Source organism: Bombina bombina, chromosome 2, assembly GCF_027579735.1.
Source record: "Bombina bombina isolate aBomBom1 chromosome 2, aBomBom1.pri, whole genome shotgun sequence".
Lineage (NCBI taxonomy): Eukaryota > Metazoa > Chordata > Amphibia > Anura > Bombinatoridae > Bombina > Bombina bombina.
The window spans coordinates 83,244,087-83,264,473 of NC_069500.1; the positions used below are offsets into that span (position 1 = coordinate 83,244,087).

Consider the following 20,387-nt stretch of genomic DNA (forward strand, 5'->3'; position numbering starts at 1 on the left):
GCACAGCTGCCAGCTTTTTGTGAAGTAACACAGACAAGGCAGAAATCTGTCCCTTCAAGGAACTTGCAGATAATCCTTTCTCCAAACCTTCTTGAAGAAAGGATAGAATCTTAGGAATTTTTACCTTGTCCCAAGGGAATCCTTTAGATTCACACCAACAGATATATTTTTTCCATATTTTGTGGTAAATTTTTCTAGTTACAGGCTTTCTGGCCTGAACAAGAGTATCAATGACAGAATCTGAGAACCCTCGCTTTGATAAGATCAAGCGTTCAATCTCCAAGCAGTCAGTTGGAGTGAGACCAGATTCGGATGTTCGAACGGACCTTGAACAAGAAGGTCTCGTCTCAAAGGTAGCTTCCATGGTGGAGCCGATGACATATTCACCAGGTCTGCATACCAAGTCCTGCGTGGCCACGCAGGAGCTATCAAGATCACCGATGCCCTCTCCTGATTGATCCTGGCTACCAGCCTGGGGATGAGAGGAAACGGCAGGAATACATAAGCTAGTTTGAAGGTCCAAGGTGCTACTAGTGCATCTACTAGAGTCGCCTTGGGATCCCTGGATCTGGACCCGTAGCAAGGAACCTTGAAGTTCTGACGAGAGGCCATCAGATCCATGTCTGGAATGCCCCACAATTGAGTAATTTGGGCAAAGATTTCCGGATGGAGTTCCCACTCCCCCGGATGAAATGTCTGACGACTCAGAAAATCCGCTTCCCAATTTTCCACTCCTGGGATGTGGATTGCAGACAAGTGGCAGGAGTGAGTCTCCGCCCATTGAATGATTTTGGTCACTTCTTCCATCGCCAGGGAACTCCTTGTTCCCCCCTGATGGTTGATGTACGCAACAGTCGTCATGTTGTCTGATTGAAACCGTATGAACTTGGCCTTTGCTAGCTGAGGCCAAGCCTTGAGAGCATTGAATATCGCTCTCAGTTCCAGAATATTTATCGGGAGAAGAGATTCTTCCCGAGACCAAAGACCCTGAGCTTTCAGGGGTCCCCAGACCGCGCCCCAGCCCACCAGACTGGCGTCGGTCGTGACAATGACCCACTCTGGTCTGCGGAAGCTCATCCCCTGTGACAGGTTGTCCAGGGACAGCCACCAACGGAGTGAATCTCTGGTCCTCTGATCTACTTGTATCGTCGGAGACAAGTCTGTATAGTCCCCATTCCACTGACTGAGCATGCACAGTTGTAATGGTCTTAGATGAATTCGCGCAAAAGGAACTATGTCCATTGCCGCTACCATCAAACCTATTACTTCCATGCACTGCGCTATGGAAGGAAGAGGAACAGAATGAAGTATTTGACAAGAGTTTAGAAGTTTTGATTTTCTGGCCTCTGTCAGAAAAATCCTCATTTCTAAGGAGTCTATTATTGTTCCCAAGAAGGGAACCCTTGTTGACGGAGATAGAGAACTTTTTTCTACGTTCACTTTCCACCCGTGAGATCTGAGAAAGGCCAGGACAATGTCCGTGTGAGCCTTTGCTTGAGGAAGGGACGACGCTTGAATCAGAATGTCGTCCAAGTAAGGTACTACTGCAATGCCCCTTGGTCTTAGCACCGCTAGAAGGGACCCTAGTACCTTTGTGAAAATCCTTGGAGCAGTGGCTAATCCGAACGGAAGTGCCACAAACTGGTAATGCTTGTCCAGGAATGCGAACCTTAGGAACCGATGATGTTCCTTTAAATCCACCGTGGTCATGAATTGACCTTCCTGGATGGAAGAATTGTTCGAATGGTTTCCATTTTGAACGATGGAACCTTGAGAAACTTGTTTAGGATCTTGAGATCTAAGATTGGTCTGAATGTTCCCTCTTTTTTGGGAACTACAAACAGATTGGAGTAGAACCCCATCCCTTGTTCTCCTAATGGAACAGGATGAATCACTCCCATTTTTAACAGGTCTTCTACACAATGTAAGAATGCCTGTCCTTTTATGTGGTCTGAAGACAATTGAGACCTGTGGAACCTCCCCCTTGGGGGAAGCCCCTTGAATTCCAGAAGATAACCTTGGGAGACTATTTCTAGTGCCCAAGGATCCAGAACATCTCTTGCCCAAGCCTGAGCGAAGAGAGAGAGTCTGCCCCCCACCAGATCCGGTCCCGGATCGGGGGCCAACATCTCATGCTGTCTTGGTAGCAGTGGCAGGTTTCTTGGCCTGCTTTCCTTTGTTCCAGCCTTGCATTGGTCTCCAGGCTGGCTTGGCTTGAGAAGTATTACCCTCTTGCTTAGAGGACGTAGCACTTGGGGCTGGTCCGTTTCTTCGAAAGGGACGAAAATTAGGTTTATTTTTGGCCTTGAAAGACCTATCCTGAGGAAGGGCGTGGCCCTTGCCCCCAGTGATATCAGAGATAATCTCTTTCAAGTCAGGGCCAAACAGCGTTTTCCCCTTGAAAGGAATGTTAAGCAATTTGTTCTTGGAAGACGCATCCGCTGACCAAGATTTTAACCAAAGCGCTCTGCGCGCCACAATAGCAAAACCAGAATTTTTCGCCGCTAACCTAGCCAATTGCAAAGTGGCGTCTAGGGTGAAAGAAATAGCCAATTTGAGAGCATGAATTCTGTCCATAATCTCCTCATAAGAAGAAGAATTATTATTGAGCGCCTTTTCTAGCTCATCGAACCAGAAACACGCTGCTGTAGTGACAGGAACAATGCATGAAATTGGTTGTAGAAGGTAACCTTGCTGAACAAACATCTTTTTAAGCAAACCTTCTAATTTTTTATCCATAGGATCTTTGAAAGCACAACTATCTTCTATGGGTATAGTGGTGCGTTTGTTTAGAGTAGAAACCGCCCCCTCGACCTTGGGGACTGTCTGCCATAAGTCCTTTCTGGGGTCGACCATAGGAAACAATTTTTTAAATATGGGGGGAGGGACGAAAGGTATACCGGGCCTTTCCCATTCTTTATTTACAATGTCTGCCACCCGCTTGGGTATAGGAAAAGCTTCGGGGGGCCCCGGGACCTCTAGGAACTTGTCCATTTTACATAGTTTCTCTGGAATGACCAAATTCTCACAATCATCCAGAGTGGATAACACCTCCTTAAGCAGAGCGCGGAGATGTTCCAATTTAAATTTAAATGTAATCACATCAGGTTCAGCTTGTTGAGAAATTTTCCCTGAATCTGAAATTTCTCCCTCAGACAAAACCTCCCTGGCCCCCTCAGACTGGTGTAGGGGCCCTTCAGAACCAATATCATCAGCGTCCTCATGCTCTTCAGTATTTTCTAAAACAGAGCAGTCGCGCTTTCGCTGATAAGTGGGCATTTTGGCTAAAATGTTTTTGATAGAATTATCCATTACAGCCGTTAATTGTTGCATAGTAAGGAGTATTGGTGCGCTAGATGTACTAGGGGCCTCCTGTGTGGGCAAGACTGGAGTAGACGAAGGAGGGGATGATGCAGTACCATGCTTACTCCCCTCACTTGAGGAATCATCTTGGGCATCATTTTCTCTAAATTTTGTGTCACATAAATCACATCTATTTAAATGAGAAGGAACCTTGGCTTCCCCACATTCAGAACACAGTCTATCTGGTAGTTCAGACATGTTAAACAGGCAAAAACTTGATAACAAAGTACAAAAAACGTTTTAAAATAAACCGTTACTGTCACTTTAAATTTTAAACTGAACACACTTTATTACTGCAATTGCGAAAAAGTATGAAGGAATTGTTCAAAATTCACCACAGTGTCTTAAAGCCTTAAAAGTATTGCACACCAAATTTGGAAGCTTTAACCCTTAAAATAACGGAACCGGAGCCGTTTTTATATTTAACCCCTTTACAGTCCCTGGTATCTGCTTTGCTGAGACCCAACCAAGCCCAAAGGGGAATACGATACCAAATGACGCCTTCAGAAAGTCTTTTCTATGTATCAGAGCTCCTCACACATGCATCTGCATGTCATGCTTCTCAAAAACAAGTGCGCAATAGAGGCGCGAAAATGAGGCTCTGCCTATGATTAGGGAAAGCCCCTAGAGAATAAGGTGTCCACTACAGTGCCTGCCGGTTATTTTACATAATTCCCAAGATTAAATTAATTCCTCAAGGCTATGGAGTATAAAATATATTTATATATAAATCGATTTAGCCCAGAAAATGTCTACAGTCTTAAAAAGCCCTTGTGAAGCCCTTTTTTTCTTTGTAATAAAAATGGCTTACCGGAACCCATAGGGAAAATGACAGCTTCCAGCATTACATCGTCTTGTTAGAATGTGTCATACCTCAAGCAGCAAAAGTCTGCTCACTGTTCCCCCAACTGAAGTTAATTCCTCTCAACAGTCCTGTGTGGAAACAGCCATCGATTTTAGTAACGGTTGCTAAAATCATTTTCCTCTTACAAACAGAAATCTTCATCTCTTTTCTGTTTCAGAGTAAATAGTACATACCAGCACTATTTTAAAATAACAAACTCTTGATTGAATAATAAAAACTACAGTTAAACACTAAAAAACTCTAAGCCATCTCCGTGGAGATGTTGCCTGTACAACGGCAAAGAGAATGACTGGGGAAGGCGGAGCCTAGGAGGGATCATGTGACCAGCTTTGCTGGGCTCTTTGCCATTTCCTGTTGGGGAAGAGAATATCCCACAAGTAAGGATGACGCCGTGGACCGGACACACCTATGTTGGAGAAATATATATATATACACACACACATATATATATATATATATATATATACACATATATATATATATATATATATATATATACACACACATACACATATATATATATACACACATATACATACACACACATCAAAAGCAATATAAACAAATTCTATAGGAAATTATGTGCGTGTGTGTGTATATATATATAAAAAAATTTGCAAAGTATATATATATATATATATATATATCATATATATATCATATATATATATATATATCATATATATATATATATATATATATATATATATACACACACACATACATATATACATATATATATATACACACATATACACACATATACACACATACACATATATACACAAACATTTTTATACATATCCCAATGCATGCAATCAAAAAGGCACTGAGAAATTCCAGTGAGTGCAGCCTGTTTTGGATATTTTGTATTATCCATGTACCCCAGTGGTTGCACCACACACACGCACAGTAAAACTTACTCTTTTGAAGTCACTCATATTTGTGGCTTGTACTGGGGTCCCAATGAAAGTGAAGTATGTGATTTTTGTTGCTTCCATATCACCCTGATTGGACTGGACAAATAGCTGAAAGAAAAATGATTAACTGCTAGTTTAAAGGACACTCGGGAATAGATATGATAAATCTACTGTGAACATACTTTTGTGGGATCAGGTGGCCAAGCAATAAAAAACATAATTTAATTAGTTCAAATTTAAATTAGCTTAACTAATTTCACAGATTTCACAAATTGAAACTGTCCTAGCAATGTCATTTTGGGCCTGCCACCTGTGTGCTAGTAAGCAGAATGGGCTATTTAAAGATTGATTTTTATTAAACAGCTGAATAATAAATATGAACTTAAAATATTTGATAAATGAGAGCTTGGAAGACAAATGATGCTAAATCAAGAATTAGATTTTAACAAAGAATTAAAATAATGAAAGCAATAGGCAAATCCAGTCAATGATTTTAAATCTTGACAAACTCATATTTTAAAGGGGCACTACAAATTCTCCAAAATTCTTAATATCTAAATGGCCAGTAAAAGGGCTACAGAACAAAATTTTAACTACAATGTTCTACAAAATGTAAAGTCATAAAGAAGAGAACATGCAAATGTACTTCCTGAAGTCAAAATTAAACTTCTGTGATTTCAATTTACTTCCATCATTCTTTGTTCTTTTGGTATTCTTTGTGGAAAAGCATACCCAGGTAGGCTCAAGAGAGTACACATCTTGAGCACTATATGCCAGCAATGTTTACAACAATGTTATACATTGCTCAAAGAATTTGTTTTTGGGTTTAAAAAAAAAAAAATCATGAAAGTTTACATTTTGACTTTCAAGTCCCTATAATATATATTTGGTAGAAAACAAACATTCTAGTGATAGTATAAAAACTGCACGGGGATCACTGTGTCATGCCGGCTTCATTTCTAAAGGTAAAGCAAGAGCAAAAACAATTTTCAGGACGATCTCTCTGGCCTTGCCCATGCCACTTGCTTTAATAAAGTGAATGTCTGCTATGAATTACAATGCTATTGGATTGTTTTTTGGTAAGACATTAAACCTGTTCAATGGAAATCAGACCACAATAAGCAATAATACTACCTGAGGCAGAGATGGTTCTGTTAATGAATAAAGCACTGTGTCCGTTGGGATGAGATAAAGAATGTGAAAATGTAAAAATACAGATTTATGCCACTAAAATAAATAACTAGAACGTGGTCAGTACAACTGAGAAAGGTATTAATCTTATCTTCAAAAAGGGGGGGGGTTAATTTCACTAGGCAAAAAGGTTTGCAGTTAAAGGGACATTATACACTCATTTTTTCTTTGCATAAATGTTTTGTAGATGATCTATTTACATAGCCCATAAAGTTGTTTTTTAAAATAAATGTATAGTTTTGCTTATTTTTAAATAACATTGCTCTGATTTTCAGACTCCTAACCAAGCCCCAAAGTTTTATGTAAATACTGTCAGCTACCTTCTCCAGCTTGCTGCTGTTTGTGTAAAGGGTCTTTTCATATGCAAAAGAAGGGGGAGGGGGGGAGTGTCTTATTTGCCACTTGCAGTGGGCTTTCCAGCTACCTTTTCAACAGAGCTAAACTGAGAGCTTCTAAGTAAGTTTTTAAATAGTTTTATACTGGATTTTTATATCAGTATCTGTGCATCTTATTCTTTATAGTAGTGTCTATTACATGCAGTTATATGAAAATGAGTGTATACTGTCCCTTTAAGGGGACAGTATACTAAAAAAAAAGTTCTTCCCTTAATGTGTTTCCAATTACTTTTTTTTACCAGCTGCAGAGTATAAAATGTATGAGATTTGCTTTTTTTAAGGCTTATTTGTGTAAATGAATTAGATAATTTTTTTGTTTTGAAGCCACAACCTAATAAAATGGGTTGAGCTTGTAGGTATAATCAGATCTCATTACTTTATCACATTGTGTACATATACCTGCTTCTCTATCTTATATCTGTCCATAAACCAATCACCTATTCTTGGAGAGAACAATGGAAAATTAACATTTTATTACCTTTTTTTATTACCTTATCTTCTATAACCCACTGGGAGTGTAATTTCTTCTACTGGCTGTGTTAATACAGCTTGGCCTTGAAGCCAAAAAATTTCAGGATGGGTGGGGATACCACAGGCTAAATAAACTATTTCATATGCCAATATAAGGCTAATGGAAATACTTGTAAACAATTTAATACACTCCAGCAGGTAAAGTGGATAATTGGGCACAAATTAAAGGGGATAACATTTTTGAGTAAACTGTCCCTTTAAGTATCAAAACTGATAAACAGCACTGGGGTTTATAGTGAAAAATTTATAGTACACAAACATAACATCATTAGGTGCATTGCACAAACTCCCCAGCTGAGATCTGTAATGAGCCAATCAGCAAAGAAGTGTTTTTTTTTTCTTTATTCTTTTAGCGTCACAGTAAAGCAATTTCAACACCATATACAGTTCCTTCTCTTCCCATTTGTGATTATCTACCTCTCTATATTAAATGAGAGACAAAACTCCTTGCTCACGGCTACAAGAGAGAGGATATTGATCTCGCTCTGCACAAAATACAGACAGAACAAAAGGATGAATAAAAGTGATCAAATTAATTTTGTAACTACCTTTACTCCCATTAACTGATGTTTAAAGGAGGCAGCACGCGTCCGTACCATTTGGGTTATCATGTCATCTAAGATTGGTCCATAAAAGGGCCAGGAATATTAGAGACATCTTGGGTAAATGTGACCCCTATAGGCACTATCAAAAAGAAATGTGTGCTTCAGATGCGGCCCCTGTGTAACATGTAACAACATGCAGGGAGGGGCAAGTGTTCCACACTGTATTGAAACAAATGCTATAAGATCAACTATAGACTCACACTACGAAACAGAATGGCTAACCACTGGTTTGCTGTGTGGGAGGTCAATAAACGTGGCACCTCCGAGTAACCGGTGGCACGACATTTTGAAGAGTACTAACATAATGTATCCTGCTTGTGTTCAATGTTAATAGACCATGTCCCCCACTAATAAGGAGCTGGCAATCGTGGAAAGAAACTGTTGCAACTCAAAACAAGCTGGAGATATTTGTTGCCCCAAAATGCTTAACCCCCTTAAGGACCAAGGTTTTTCCCCAGTTTCCGTGCTTAAAAGACATGAACAATTTCATCATTTTTGCTCATTATTGGTTTCTCCTTAATTATCTGTTCTCTTTTTAAGTGCACCCGTACATATAAAATACTGTTTTTTTTTTTTGTTTCAAAGCAACTTTATTGGTATAAATCAAATATGACATTACATAATGAGTGAAAGCACACATGCATATTACTAACATTAATTGTGAGAAGCTGCCATTATATCTCTCGATCTGTATACATTGATGTAACCAAATTAACAGTATTAACAACAAACAAAATACCTATGAGTCAGAAAATCGGGTATTATGTATACTAGTGCTCTACCCCATGCTCTAAGACTGTGAGGTTAAGTTTGAGTGGAATTAAAACTCTGCAGCTATATAGGATTCATATTCACATATTCATTTGTGTATAAATAGGCTCTAGTTTGTGTAGCTTATAGGCGTATTCTTCTAATTCTAGATAGTGGTGAAATTTGCTGTGCCAGAGGGCCAGTGTAGGTACCTCTTTACTTTTCCATTTTTGGGCTATTAAAGGAACATGACACCCACACTTTTTCTTTCATGATTTAGAAAGAGAATGCAATTTTAAACATCTTTCTAATTTACTTATATTATCTAATTTGTTTTATTCTCTTGATATTCTTTGCTGAAAAGCATATCTAGATATGCTCCGGAGCTGCTGGTTGGTTGCTGCACATAGAAGCCTCGTGTGATTGGCTCACCATGTGCATTGCTTTTTCTTCAACTAAGGATATCTAAAAAAAATTAGCAAACTAAATAATAGAAGTAAATTGTAATGTTGTTTAAATTTCTATTCTCTATCTGAATCATGAAAGAAAGATTTTGGGTTTAGTGGCCCTTTAAGGACTTTATGCTAATGCTGGCTATGAAGATCAACTACTTTTTGTAAGTTGGGAGTTTATGCGGCAAATTAAGTAACGAAAACAAGGGGTCTCAGGGTAATTCAGCATTTATCATCTTTGAGGTGGCCCTAATGATGATTTCCCAGCAAGCTTTTATGGGGGGACAAGTCCACCAGATATAGCCCATGGTGCCTGCTGATTTTCCGCACCTCCAACACCTATCGCTGGTAGAGGTAAATAGTTTATTTAGCCGAGAGGGTGTCCAGTACCATATCTGAATGATTTGTAGGTTGGTCTCAATGACCTTGCTAGAAGAAGATACTCTGGAGACGTTAAGAGAAAATTCGGGACATGTTGAATTGTGATATTTCGACGTTTAGGTCTCTAGCCCATCGATTTATAAAGTAAGGGTTGTGACCTGGAGGCATAGCCTGCAGTAATGAGTAAACTGTAGATAGGGTGCCTTTAGTGGGATTGGAGGCCTTGCATAAGGTTTCAAAAGGGGTAGTTGGTCGGAGTAGATTTTTCCTATCTGGGTGCTTTAGAATGAATGAGTGGCACTGGCGAAGTAACAACCAATGAGAGAACATTTTAAAACCTCTCTATATCAGGTCATGCGAGGGGAAGAAATCCTGTTCATTACCTAGCTGAAAAATCATGATCATGATGAAGTCGGTGGGTCCCCCAATTTTGGCCCGGGATAAAATCTGCATTATCTGTAATAGGGGTCATAGGGGAGGCTCTAGAGGATAGTGACGGGTTTTCTATAAGTGTTTTGTCCCACACCATGTATGTTTCCCAAATTATAGGATTAGGTTTGACCTGAGATGTGTTGGGTTTCAGTTGCCAGCATCTGGACCCTAAGTGTGCTACCTCAGTCATATCATGCTCTAGTCCAACCCATTTCTTGTGATTGTAGTTAAAGGACCAGTAAACACAGAAGATTTGCATAATTAACAAATGCAAGATAACAAGACAATAGCATTTACTCTGAATTTCAAATGAGTAGTAGATTTTTTTCTAACAAATTTCAAAGTTATGTCTATTTCCACTCCCCCTGTACCATGTGATAGCAATCAGCCAATCACAAATGCATATACGTATAGTCTGAGATCTTGCACATGCTCAGTAGGAGCTGATGACTCAAAAAGTGTAAATATAAAAGACTGCACATTTCTTTTAATGGAAGTAAATTGGAAAGTTGTTTAAATTACATGCTGTATCTGAATCATGAAAATTGAATTTGACCTGAGTGTCCCTTTAACAAACCAGTCGATAATCCTTTGGAGAAAGGTGGCTTTCCTGTAGTTTTTCAGGTTAGGGACTCCCAAGCCCCCAGCCCCAACCGGCACACACATGAGGCTCTAGCTCTACGTCTATCCCATATGAATTCAAAAATCCTATTTTGGAGACTTGGTATATAATTATTGTGGATAGGAATTGGAAGGGTTTGAAAAAGATAGAGTATCCTCGGTAAAACGTTCATTTTTATGGTGTTTATCCTGCCCAGCCAAGTGATATTCCCTGATCTCCAGGAGGACATGTCCGCTATTAAAGCGTGTTGAAGTGGTAAATAATTGTTTTTAAATAGATCTTGTGAATTAGGCGTGAGGTATATGCCTAGGTATTTTAATGCGGAGGGTTGGATGCGAAAAGGGCATAAATTGCTGATCTGGGTTAAAGTGGTGTCATTGCAGTTTATGGTTACAAGCTTAGTTTTTGTTGTATTAAGTAATTGGAAATGGCTTGAAATTTATCTAGTTCTGACATTAGTGGGGGGGTGGATGTGGTTGGGTTTGCGAGGCAGAACAGTATGTCAACAGCGTAGAGAAGTATTTTGTGACTGGGACCTTGAATCTGTATGCCCCGAATATCCCTATTAGCTCTAACAGCAGAAGCAAATGTCTCCACTACACACACAAAAAGTAGGGGCGATAGGGGGCACCTTTGTCTGCTGCCATTTGAGATGTTGAATAGGTTTGAAAGCATTCCATTTACTCTAATCCTGGTCGATGGGGATTTATATAGCGCCATTATTTTTTAAATAAAGTTGTCACCTAATTGAAATTTATGGAGGATTTCACGGAGGAAGTGCCAGCAAATGGGGTCAAACGCCTTTTCCGCGTCCGCCGACACCACCACGGCAAGGATATGATTGATGTGGGCATAATTTATCACATTTATCGCTCGAACCGTGTTATCTTTTGCTTCCCTGGATGGAATGAACCCCACCTGGTCACTATCAATAATAATATGTGTGAGGATTAGGTTGAGTCTATTAGCTAATATTTTGGCATAGATCTTAAGATCTATGTTTAGTAGAGACATGGGCCTAAAATTGGCAGCGGAATCCGGGGTTTTGCCTGGCTTAGGAAGAACCCCTATGTGTGCCTCCAAAAGCAGATTTCGGGAAGGGGTCGTGTTTGCTTATTTCGTTAAATAGGCATAACATATGAGGGGAGAAAATGTCTTTAAATCTTTTATAATATTGGTCTGTGTACCCGTCTGGGCCAGGGGCCTTACTGGAAGGAAGGTTTTTTTATAGCATCCTTTAATTCTTCTAGTGAAATTGGGCTGTTTAATTTCTGTTCTTGATCTAAAGTGATTGATGGAAGTGAGATGCTAGATAGATATCTCTCAATAAGTTTAACTTTGTCGATGAGGAACGTCGAGGCATCTTGACTAGAGGAGGTATTTAAATTGTACAATTAGGAATAGTAAGATCTGAATTCTTCTGCTATTTTTTCTGAGGAATTAACTATTGTACCCTGTTTATTTTTTAAGATTAAGATATATGCCTTATGTGTATTTTTCTTTAGTTTACGGGCTAGGAGAGGCCTGCTTTTATTACTACCTTTGAAATATTTTTGTTGTAATTTAAGGGCCATTTTTTTTGCAGTCTTTGCCAATTAAAGAGTTAATTTGTGTTTTACACTCTGTGATATTCTGTACTAAGCGGCTAGCTAAGGGAGTTTTCTTAAGCTAATCTTCTAGTTTAGTTAGAGTATCCAACGTATCGTTCAATACAACATTATTTTGTTTTATATGATGAGCTTTAATGCTGATAAATTCTCCCCATAGAGATCTAACATCAGTAACCGAGGCAGCATTGATGGAGAAATATTCACAGCAGTTTTTCGATACGTTGGGAGTATATTGGGTCTGTAAGAATGGAGTTATCAAGTCTCCAATTAAACTGTGTAGAATGTTTGTGTGGCCAGTTAAAAGAACATTTCACCATGGAGTGACCTGACCAGCGATTAGATCTAATCTCTATGTGTTTCACTCTAGAAAAGCTATTCACATCGACCATGAAATAATCTATGCGGGAGAACCTGTGATGTGGGTTAGAGTAGAGCGTATAGTCTGTACTGTCCGGGTTATGTATTCGCCATACGTTGTGTACAGTAAAGTCCGTCATACTGTTTTTAACTGAGTTTATTACTTTGTGAGGTACTGAAGATAATTTGTTGGAGTTATCTAATGATGGGTTGAGTGTGAGGTTAAAATCGCCACCCATAATTAAAGTGTTACAAAGAGAAGACCGGCTAACCATCCGCAAATAAATCCAAAGTAATAGGTAAGATGCAAAAAAGGGGGTTTATTTCACAGGTACAAACAGTGCATTAAAAGCAAAAAAGGGCATGCAGAAAAAAGCACCAAACGGACATACTCCGTAGGTTACAGTAACAAACATACGCGTTTCGTGAGGGACTGCCTCACTTGTTCACTGCTTAAACTGTGTACTGGTCTGTAAACCTATATAGAGAGGTATCTATGTTAATTGAACAGGTGTGTTCCATTAAATACTTAAACTACTATGTAAACTTTTTAACCCCTCATATATACAGGCTGCAATAGACAGTGTTAGCACAGGATTGTAATGTTATACAATTACATTGTGGAAGAGATGTATAAATACAATATTAGACTGTTATATATGTAAACTCATTTTGTGCATATAAAATGAAAAATTCTTACCACAAAATAAAGTATATTGAGACAACAAAAAATAATACAAGAATAAATGAAAAAAGTCTCATTATTTAAAATGCCAGGATGAAATGCATTATACAAACAGATTAACGTCTGACTCAATATTTAAACCAGAAGGTGTCCTAGTGTTCATGTTAAAAATCCACCTGACCTCCTTCTTACTTAGCTGATATTCCCTGTCCCCCCCTCTCTTAGAGAAGGGCACATGATCAATTGCCTGAAAAAATGCTAGGGAAGAATCCCCTTGATGGTCAAATTTAAAATGTGAGGCCACTGAGGTAAAGATATCTGGGTCATTTATGTCTCTGATGTGTTCCAATACTCTATCCCTCAACCTTCTTTTTGTCTTTCCTAAGTATTGGACCTGGCAACCTTTACATGTCATGAGATACACTATATGTGTTGAATTACAATTAAGATTATATCTAATTGTGTATTCTTTCCCTGTGCTAGATGATTCAAAGGCATTCCCTTCCGTAATATGATCACAGGTTATGCACCTAGTGCCTCTACATTTAAAACAGCCCGATCTAGTTGGTAGCCAAGTGCCTCTTTTAATTTCTGGTAAAAAAGAAGGGGATACATAATTTTGAATGCTTTTAGCCTTTCTGGACACAAATTTAACACCGCTAGAGATCACTTTCTCCAGAACAGGGTCAGTTTGTAAAATTGGGAGACTTTCTTGTACAATGTCACAAATTTTTTTGTACTCTAAGCTATATGGAGTACTGAAGACCACCTTATTAGGCAAATTTAAAGTACTGGAAGATAATTTACTTCTCTTCTTGTACTGCAGAAGGGACTCACGTGGCATGCTATCTACAACTTGTCTAGTTTTTGACAATAAATGGTTATTATATCCCCTATTTTGAAGTCTACTGCACAGATCCTCACTCTGCTTTTTATATAGTGTTTCGCGAGAGCAAATTCTCTTTGCCCTAATGAATTGACCCTTAGGGATAGCTTTGAGTACATGTTGAGGATGACAAGATCTATAGTTAAGAATGGTATTACCGCTTGTCGGTTTTCTATGTAAATCTGTCACAATCAACCCATTCTCAACTGATACTTCAATATCCAAAAACTCAATCCTTGTTGTATTCTGATATCCAACAAAGCTCAAATTAAGATCATTGCAATTTAAAGACTCCATAAATTTAGATGCCGACTCCTCATCTCCATCCCACACCAATAGCAGGTCATCAATATAACGTCCAAAATAAATTATATGTTTCTTAAAGGGGTTACTATCTGCATAGACGTGGAGCAGCTCCCACCATCCCATATAGAGATTGGCATAGGAGGGGGCAAATTTCGCCCCCATAGCTGTTCCACGCCTCTGCAGATAGTAAGACCCCTCAAACAAAAAATAATTATGGGTTAGTAAAAACTCCAAAGTCCAAATTATAAAATGTTTAAGGTCCTCTGAGAAACCTGACATTCTGTCCAAAATATTAGAAACTGATATAAGACCTGCCTGGTGTGGGATGGAGGTGTAAAGTGAGGCCACATCCACTGTAATAAATCTATAAGTAGATTTCCAATTGATATTTTGTAGGGCACTCCCAATTTTACAAACTGACCCTGTTCTGGAGAAAGTGATCTCTAGCGGTGTTAAATTTGTGTCCAGAAAGGCTAAAAGCATTCAAAATTATGTATCCCCTTCTTTTTTACCAGAAATTAAAAGAGGCACTTGGCTACCAACTAGATCGGGCTGTTTTAAATGTAGAGGCACTAGGTGCATAACCTGTGATCATATTACGGAAGGGAATGCCTTTGAATCATCTAGCACAGGGAAAGAATACACAATTAGATAGGAAAGACAAAAAGAAGGTTGAGGGATAGATTATTGGAACACATCAGAGACATAAATGACCCAGATATCTTTACCTCAGTGGCCTCACATTTTAAATTTGACCATCAAGGGGATTCTTCCCTAGCATTTTTTCAGGCAATTGATCATGTGCCCTTCTCTAAGAGAGGGGGGGACAGGGAATATCAGCTAAGTAAGAAGGAGGTCAGGTGGATTTTTAACATGAACACTAGGACACCTTCTGGTTTAAATATTGAGTCAGACGTTAATCTGTTTGTATAATGCATTTCATCCTGGCATTTTAAATAATGAGACTTTTTTCATTTTTTCATTTATTCTTGTATTATTTTTTGTTGTCTCAATATACTTTATTTTGTGGTAAGAATTTTTCATTTTATATGCACAAAATGAGTTTACATATATAACAGTCTAATATTGTATTTATATATCTCTTCCACAATGTAATTGTATAACATTACAATCCTGTGCTAACACTGTCTATTGCAGCCTGTATATATGAGGGGTTAAAAAGTTTACATAGTAGTTTAAGTATTTAATGGAACACACCTGTTCCATTAACATAGATACCTCTCTATATAGGTTTACAGACCAGTACTCAGTTTAAGCAGTGAACAAGTGAGGCAGTCCCTCACGAAACGCGTATGTTTGTTACTGTACTGTAACCTACGGAGTATGTCCGTTTGGTGCTTTTTTCTGCATGCCCTTTTTTGCTTTTAATGCACTGTTTGTACCTGTGAAATAAACCCCCTTTTTTGCATCTTACCTATTACTTTGGATTTATTTGCGGATGGTTAGCCGGTCTTCTCTTTGTATGTCTCAAGTTTGCTGACGTCATTGGACCGAGACGTCTGGATCTGGCTCCTATCGGCATCCGTAGGAGTGTGAACAGTGCACACGCTGAAGACGCGCTGTACAGGATCGCTGAAGACAGCAGCCCATCATACTGCCTGGGGGTAAGCACCGCTTGCTTTGTTTTTCATAATTAAAGTGCCCTTAGTGACGTCAAGTAGCAAATTGATGAGGGCTTTGAAGAAAGTATCCTGTTTTAAATTAGGAGCATATACGTTTACCATAGTGACCATTGAGTTATATAATTTACCCACTAGCACAAGGTATCTGCCTGATTTGTCTGTATATTTTTTTTACTAATTAAAAAAGGGTATGTTTTTTAGGAGGATTCCAACCCCTTGTGTTTTTTTGGGTGTTTGAAGCATAGTGAGAGTCCCCAAATGTATATGTAAAAGTCTTCGGCTCTTTCCCTTTTTAAAAAATGAGTTTCTTGGATGAAGACTGTCTGCCTTTTTTTTAATGAAATCTTTAAGAGCGATATTCCGTTTCTGTGGACTGTTAAGGCCTTGAGTGTTGACTGTGAGGAATATTAGGGGTTCTATCTTAAAGACGGCCATTAGAGTGTGATAGTGTTGGTGTAATAGAATAATATTTGCAATGAGATTATGGGGAAGTCTGCAGAAGTAGGGAAGTGGCAAGATTTACGAGAGTCCTATATGAAAATTTTAAAATAATATTAAGGAGGTGTACTAGTAGTGTACTGAGGTTTTCTGACTAAGTTTATAACAACATATAACATATTAATAACAAACAATAATATGCAATATGCGTAACATGGTTGTGCCATGTCTAATCCTCACAATGGGGGAATGTTGAGAAAACTGAATGTATTAGGGACATGTTAATAACAAAAGAGGTGGTTGCAACACAGGCAACCCATTAATGCAACGTAACATAACACAAACTAGTTAACAGTATAGAGATCACTGATGGAGGAATGAGAAGCGTAATAGAACATAGCTGTTGGTATCAGCATATATGGAGACATACACAGAAACATCAGCACATGCAATAGGATAAATTAAATTTACCGTAAGCCTGTAATTGTGTCTGACTTGTGACTGTCTTAATCCATGACTATGTCTATGGAAAGTCCAGGTAGTCCGGGGTGTAAATGAAAGATAAGATTGTACAAAATATCTATAAATAGGTTACCAAATCAAACAATGGTAGCAACTATACAGGATTTATCTCACCCATGAAGGGGTCCATCAGAGCTATCAGGTAACATTGTTAACGTCCACAGCTCGATCCGGCATGTGTGGTTTGCTCTTCTTTGATTTGGGTAGTACTCTCATCCACTTCCCAAGGGGGTCCCTTTGGGGGTGTCGTAGCATCATGGGGGCTTCGTCTCTGATAGAGATATCTGAAGGGTGTGGGTGCTGGAAAGTTATACCGAGATCCTCCGACAGAGGTTGCAGATCCTGTTCATTTCTGTATGTGAAGGTGCGTCCCTCGTGGGAGATGTGTAGGCAAAACGGGAAACCTCACCTGTATTTTAATTTACGGTCCTGGAGGGATTTTGTGATGTATCTAATTTCCTTTTGTTTTTGAATTGTGGATGGGCTCAGGTCCAAAAATATTTGGAGGCTGTGGTCTAGATGTCGAATGGATTGAGATGTACGGGCTGCCTGCCATATGGTTTCTTTATCTGTGAACCTGAGGAACCTCAGGACCACATCCCTAGGGGGAGCATTTTGCGTGGGTGGACAGCGAAGTGCTCTGTGAGCTCTGTCCAATTCCATCTCGTTTGCTTGTGGGTCTTGCTGTAGGTGTTTGAAAAGGTTTTGTATATAATTATGGAGGTCAGCGTGGACCACAGATTCCGGTATACCTCTTATCCTTAGGTTATTGCAGAGCCCTCTGTTATCCAGATCTTTTAGCTTTTCTTGTAGCTCTTCAATCTGGGAGCATTGTATATTAGCTTGGGTGGAATACGTTGTTGAATAAATTATTTATAGTTTCTTGGCTCTCTTCCACACATTCTATTCTGTTCCCAATATCCCTTATATCCTTTTTAATGGATGATAGTTCTGATGTAATTATGTTTTTAAGAGCATCAAAATCGGCCTTTGTAGGTAGGTTAGCAATGTCTGCTTTTAATTGACTGGCATAATCAAATGTTTGGGATACTTGAGTATCAGGGTTATCTACCTCTTCTATAGTGTCATTGCAGGAGTTTTGGAAAAAGCTACTAATTGTAGCTTGCTGCGAGGAGGATTGTTTAGTCGGTCTATCTGGTGTAGGGCCTTTTCTACTAGCCATCATTCTCTGTACTTATTTTTTTAAGGAGAGATTGTGTCGCTCAATCCCACGCTCAGATATGTCTAAGAAAGGCACCTTTGTTAAACCTGTTTACAGTAAATCAGCAAGTCATTATAAACTATTTGAATATACAATGTTCACACCCCGTGCTAGTATGGAAGTTTATGAGTCATACCATAAATGCTGTTGATATCCGAGTTCTTCCTCTGGGCTCTCCAATATGGCAGTAGGTGTTATTTGCAGCAGGAGAAAAGACAGAGTGCCATGGCGCTTTAGGACCATATGGGCTTGTTATGAAGGCATAGAGTTCAATCTCCCTGTGCTCCCATCTAGAACTTGTTGTCTGCGGGCACCACCGCTCGTCTCTGAGTGCTTGAGGTGGTATTGCAAGTTAGCTGCGTAGTTACTGGAGGCTGGTTTAGGCCTTGCAATCACCTGAAAGATCTGTCGGTTTCAAAAGTTCTGTTCCGTTTTGGGGATCTTGTAACAGGTCTCTTATGTGCAGCTTCAGTCTCCTTGTTGTTAAATGGGCCAAGTTTAAGGGAAATCTCGTCCCTTGAACGCTAAATAAGCAGGCTTTGGTGTATCTAACCTCGGAGCTTCACCTACGTGCGACCATCCGCTTCCATGGTCATGCTCCGCCCCCCATTAAATACTGTTTTTTAACAGACAAATGGGGCTTTTCTGTGATACCTTATACGGGTAGATAAAATAGGAATACTGAAAAATGAGGAAATTAAAAAAAAAAAAGCAATTGGCAATTTTATTAACTAGAGAAGCTAAAAACAAAAACCTTGTTATTTTCGCCAGATTTTCGGAATACCTCATATGGCTAGGTTTTCAAGTAATTTTTAGCAAATATAGGTTGAATACCACAAGGAAGGAATTATTAATTTAACACTAAACGTTAGCAAAGTTTGCTATGCTTGGAAAGTAAGCTTAATAGCGGTCACCCAATCCAAAACCACTACACAAAACTATATATTTAACCATTTTATTGCCAATATATTACAATACATATAATTGGGTTATGTTTTTAACACACACACAAAATTGTATTGACATGCATTTTATAGACATGACATTTCTGGTTACTGTAAAATGTGACGTGTCCAATTACAAAACCTGTATATTTGCATTTTACAACTCCACCCGAGTACAGAGGTTCCCCCAATGTATAACTTGAGCTTGTTTTTGGGAACTTATAAAGTGGTATTTCATTGCAGCCTATTCAGATTCCAGACATGTAATTTTGACAGATGTATTTATAGGGCCCATTTTTCATTTGCAGTTTTTCAGTTGCCCCCAGAATTAATTAAGGACCCTTCACTTGTTTCTTGGGAAATAAGGTAGCATTCAGTGCAGCATATTGTACCCCCAATGTACACCTTGACCTGGTTCCTGGGCAGTCATTGAGTGGTATTCCAGAGTAGCCCATTTTTTTAGATTCCAGACATGTACATTTGCCAGATGTATTTACTGAGCCCATTTCTCATTTGGAGTTTTTCAGAAGCCCCAGACTCAAATCAGTACCATCCTCATATGCCTTCACTTAGTATAGTGGTACCCCCAATGTACACCTTGACTTGGTTTTAGGGCATTTAGGTTACTGCCAGCAGCTCCTCCTGGCGCAAAGCTGAAGCCCCCCTCCCCCATCCTCTTTTTTTAAACAGATAGCCAATTCTTTTAGAAAACGCTGTTGATTTTTCCATATTGTTCCACAGGCCAAGGTATCCAAAACAAAGAAAACAGAACTATTAACACTGGTATACAAATTATCCAGATATAATTATACTATATTATTTTTTTTACTTCCCCCCCCCCCACCCCCAACCAACTTAAAATATTAACCAAAAAAAAAACCATAAATAAAAATGCTAAATAAAAATAGGGAAAGGGCAGAAACAAAATTTAGTATACAATAGTACAGGCTAAGCTGCCAATGACTCCTGCATTACTACAGTGATTTTTTTTTTATTATTATACTAATAATCTCTTTCTCTGGTAGCAACAGGTCACACATATCACTCTCTGTCAGAAAATCAGACTGCAGAAAGGGAGAGGAGAGCAAGACAAGCCATTGTTTACAATTACATCACTTTAGGGGCACTGGATTGGGCATCACATGGCTGCCTCATTCCAGAGGCATTCAACGACAGCCCAATAGCAACATGCTTTGCAAGATGCCAGTATGCAGGCAGCTATGAAGTATCCAGTCACTTTGATTGGCTGTTACAGTGACTGTATACT

At 38.9% G+C, this 20,387-nt stretch overlaps 1 protein-coding gene across 1 annotated transcript in view; it reads right to left on the reverse strand.

Annotated features, from left to right (window-relative positions):
* TXNL1 (thioredoxin like 1) overlaps nt 1–20,387 on the reverse strand; it is a 53,511-nt gene that overhangs the window by 9,493 nt on the left and 23,631 nt on the right. The window contains exon 7 of the mRNA XM_053701141.1: nt 5,152–5,256. Coding sequence (XP_053557116.1) covers nt 5,152–5,256 — 105 coding nt within the window. The remainder of the gene's footprint in view (nt 1–5,151; nt 5,257–20,387) is intronic.